At 35.1% G+C, this 3,255-nt stretch overlaps 1 protein-coding gene across 1 annotated transcript; it reads right to left on the bottom strand.

Moving 5' to 3' along the window:
* LOC105798195 (vacuolar protein sorting-associated protein 2 homolog 3) lies at positions 1-2,902 on the bottom strand. Its single transcript, XM_012628178.2, has 11 exons — positions 2,738-2,902; positions 2,405-2,449; positions 2,133-2,167; positions 1,996-2,046; positions 1,758-1,862; positions 1,583-1,654; positions 1,222-1,293; positions 1,029-1,109; positions 800-835; positions 642-697; positions 1-362 (listed from the first exon to the last, which is right to left on the bottom strand). The coding sequence occupies exons 1-11, from the start codon at positions 2,769-2,771 to the stop codon at positions 311-313; spliced, it is 639 nt and encodes a 212-aa protein (XP_012483632.2). The 5' UTR covers positions 2,772-2,902; the 3' UTR covers positions 1-310.
* Between the last annotated feature and the right edge of the window lie 353 nt (positions 2,903-3,255).

The raw sequence follows: 3,255 nt of genomic DNA, 5'->3' as shown, positions 1-3,255 counted from the left end.
TTCAGAATTTCACCAGCAATTCGTTTTATTATAATTTTGTAATTATCCGATCACAATAAAGAATTATGTGAAATTCCATCTTAAAAAGAATGAATTTCACGTAATATTTTCGGATTGTGATATACGGTAACCAAGAGCAATCAATATTTACAATCTCAATTCCAGCAAATATTTGCAGAATTACAGTGCACAATGCGTTAACTTCGGAAACATGAATGTTCAGTCATATCTACAAAAGTAGTGCGCATAGGTATTAATTCAAGGGAACTCAATACTAATGAAGGAAAGGTTGGGGTTCAGTGTCTTTAGCTCATGGATTTCTAAGAGCTGCCAACCGCTTCTCAAGCTCATCAACACCCGAACTGCAAGAAGGAATTAAATATTATTGAACAAAGAAATGATTCAATCTCCTTTGGTTTCAATGGAAGAAAACAGAGAAAGGGATTGGATGATAACAAGTCAAGTATTGTTCTAAAAAAGACCGAAAACGATTGGCAGGGACACCTAATAGGGCCCAAATTAAGTACAGACTACAGAGCACAAAGTTCAAATCTAAGATAAGGAACTGCATAATAAACATGGGTGTCCAACAATGCAAAAATCAATCAACCGACAAAAACACAGGGGACATAGAACAATACCTGCCAACACCTTCAGTATTCTTTCCTGCAATCCTACCTTTAGGAGCCGATGACAACTGCAAGAAATTTACATGGAAATTAGACAGTTGCACAAAATATGATATTGACTCTCAATAAATCCCAGAATGGGGAAGGGAAGAAAACCACAAAATACCAACCTGTGAGGCAACATCAACACCAATTTCATCTAAAACCTGAAATAAAGAAAAGTCAGAGGTTGTAAATATAATAAGATCTTTGTTATGAGAGGTACAAATGTCAAACAATTTGACTTCGCCTATCTTCATGCCCAAGAAAGCTTGTGCAAGCCCACAGAATATCCCTTCACTTAATTATTAATTTACCCCATTAGCTTTCTTTTTTGAAAAGAAATGGAAAGAACCCAACCTGATTTGTCAGGTCCTCAGTCTCATCTTCTGCCTCATCATCGTCCAGAGCATCATCTATGGCATCTGACATCATTTCAGTCTGCAAGCATGAAACTAGACCGTTGAATCCAGGAGCATGAACTAAATGACTGAAACACGAACTCTTTTCCACATTATATTCTCAAAAAGGAAAAAAACAAGCATGATCTTACAGTCATATCCATCTGGCCAGACTGCTTCTGAAATTCCCGAATAACCTTTGCTTGTTTTTCTGGGGCCATTTGCTGCAAGGAAATCCCAGTCAACATGGTTTAGGGATATTTTAAAGGGGAGAAAGATTGTAGGATTGTGAGTTCATGCAGATCTCCGTTGTACACAAACATGTATATATATATATAGATAAATGGATGAATCTTACATATGAGATATCAACCAACAGTTCCTACTATAGGAAGCAACTTTCCCCTCTAAAGTAAAAGGGGAACGATTTGTAAACTAGTTACCAAGGACAAAGAGGTTTAAAATCCATATCATCATGTATTTAAAAATAATAATAGATACGTTGTTACTGACCTTATTCATGGCTGACATGGCCTTGGTGGCACCTTTCATGCCAACAGCAACTGAAGATTGAGCATGCATTGCCTGTAAAAGGAAACAAGCATTGTTAGAAGCACAAAGCAACAAGGTCTCCTGTAAAGCCAAAACCTATAAGAAATAGAAGGGAAATGGAGGGAGGGATGTGAACCTGCGTATGAGTTGCAATGCCTCTCATTTGAGTTCGACTACTTTGTAACTTAGCTATCTGTTGCCTAAGTCGTACCAGCTGCCGAGCTAGAGTTTTTGTCGCTGCCTGCACAGTATATATGGGGAGAAAAAAAGGGTATAAATCAAACAGCTTTAATCATTCAAAATCAACGAACTTGACACTCAAATCTCTAGGAAGAGACATATTATATGCAATCGAATTATGAAACTAAAAATACCTCATTTCCGGTTTTAGCAGTTTTTTTTATTTCAGCAACAAGTTTCTTTTCCTGCCATCGGGATTGATCACATCAGATTCAACAGTAAAATATCTCAGAAAGATCATCACTATTCATTAGTTGGTAATTCGACATACCTCTAACTGTAAAGTTCCTATTTCCTTCTCTATACCTGAGCAAAGGCATATCGAGTTTTCAGATCAAAATAAAGCTCCAACTCCAAAATAATAATTCTAAAACTAACGCAAGAGTGATAACAACGGACTACAACAGTCGACATTTAAACGAAAACTAAAATCTTTAAATCAACTGATACAGAAACTTAATCATCAAATTAATGACTTTGTAAATGCAGACAAATTACGTTTTTTTAAATTTTTTTAAGGAGAGAAAATGATAAAAAAAATACCTCTAGTAGCATGCGCCATTTCTCTCTTACTCTCGCGAAGAGCCTCTGCAAACACACACGCGCACACAATAACAATAATTAAAACAACCTAAATGTGAAACCATGATCGTTAAGCTTTGACAAGTCAAAGCGAATTGCAACCAAAGAGGGAAGAAATCGATGTAAAATTTGATTGTTCCGAAACATGAAAGTTGAAGTGAAGAAATTTCAGTTAAAACAGATTTCCAGAAAGAAAAAGTGTTTCACCAAAACTCAGAAATTTATAGGATAAAGAAAATGGGAATTGCTAGGTCGAATGATTAGGGCACCAAAAATAAATAGGAATTAAATTACCTTTGGGATTGGGTTTTTTGCTGAAGATGTTCATTTTCCTTTTCCTGTGGATCTTTTCAGATATCTTAACAGCAATGGGTTCCAAAGTTTGAATAAGAAAAAGCAGAGAGTTTTGTGTGAAGAAAGTCACCTGGAATCTTGCGGGCTAATAATTATAAACTTAATAAGTGGACCTATTTGCATATATAGAGACTTTACTTTCATGAAAATACAAAATCCCTTTGGTAATTTTAAAAATTTTAAGATGAGGTCCTCTAAGTAAATAAGTTGTGTAAACTACATAAATGATCCCTACTATTTAACAATTGTTTTTCCTGTCACCTGATTTTAAAAAATTATACTCATGTTATCATTTTTATTTTCTTAATCCAAAATCGTTAAAACACTGATCGCCGTTGACGTGGCGGTTAATTTGATGACATGTATTTTGAAGTTTTGGATTTTTTGACCCATAAACTTCCATGTCATTTTGGGACTAAAAATTTAACATAAAAAAAAAAAAAAAACCCATGGCAGCT

This window comes from Gossypium raimondii, chromosome 7, assembly GCF_025698545.1.
Source record: "Gossypium raimondii isolate GPD5lz chromosome 7, ASM2569854v1, whole genome shotgun sequence".
NCBI classification, from domain to species: Eukaryota; Viridiplantae; Streptophyta; class Magnoliopsida; order Malvales; family Malvaceae; genus Gossypium; species Gossypium raimondii.
Note: the sequence above shows the minus strand (reverse complement) of the source record. Positions and strands in the feature narration are given on the sequence as shown.

Bases quoted from the DNA above. Each gene is read 5' to 3' on its own strand.
- LOC105798195 (XM_012628178.2), bottom strand. From the start codon at position 2,771: ATGAACATCTTCAGCAAAAAACCCAATCCCAAAG. The intron at 1,863-1,995 runs GTATTTTTAGTT...TATACTGTGCAG, and splicing joins CTGCTAAAACCGGAAATGAG to GCAGCGACAAAAACTCTAGC. The intron at 363-641 runs GTATTGTTCTAT...TCCTTCTTGCAG, and splicing joins AATACTGAAGGTGTTGGCAG to TTCGGGTGTTGATGAGCTTG.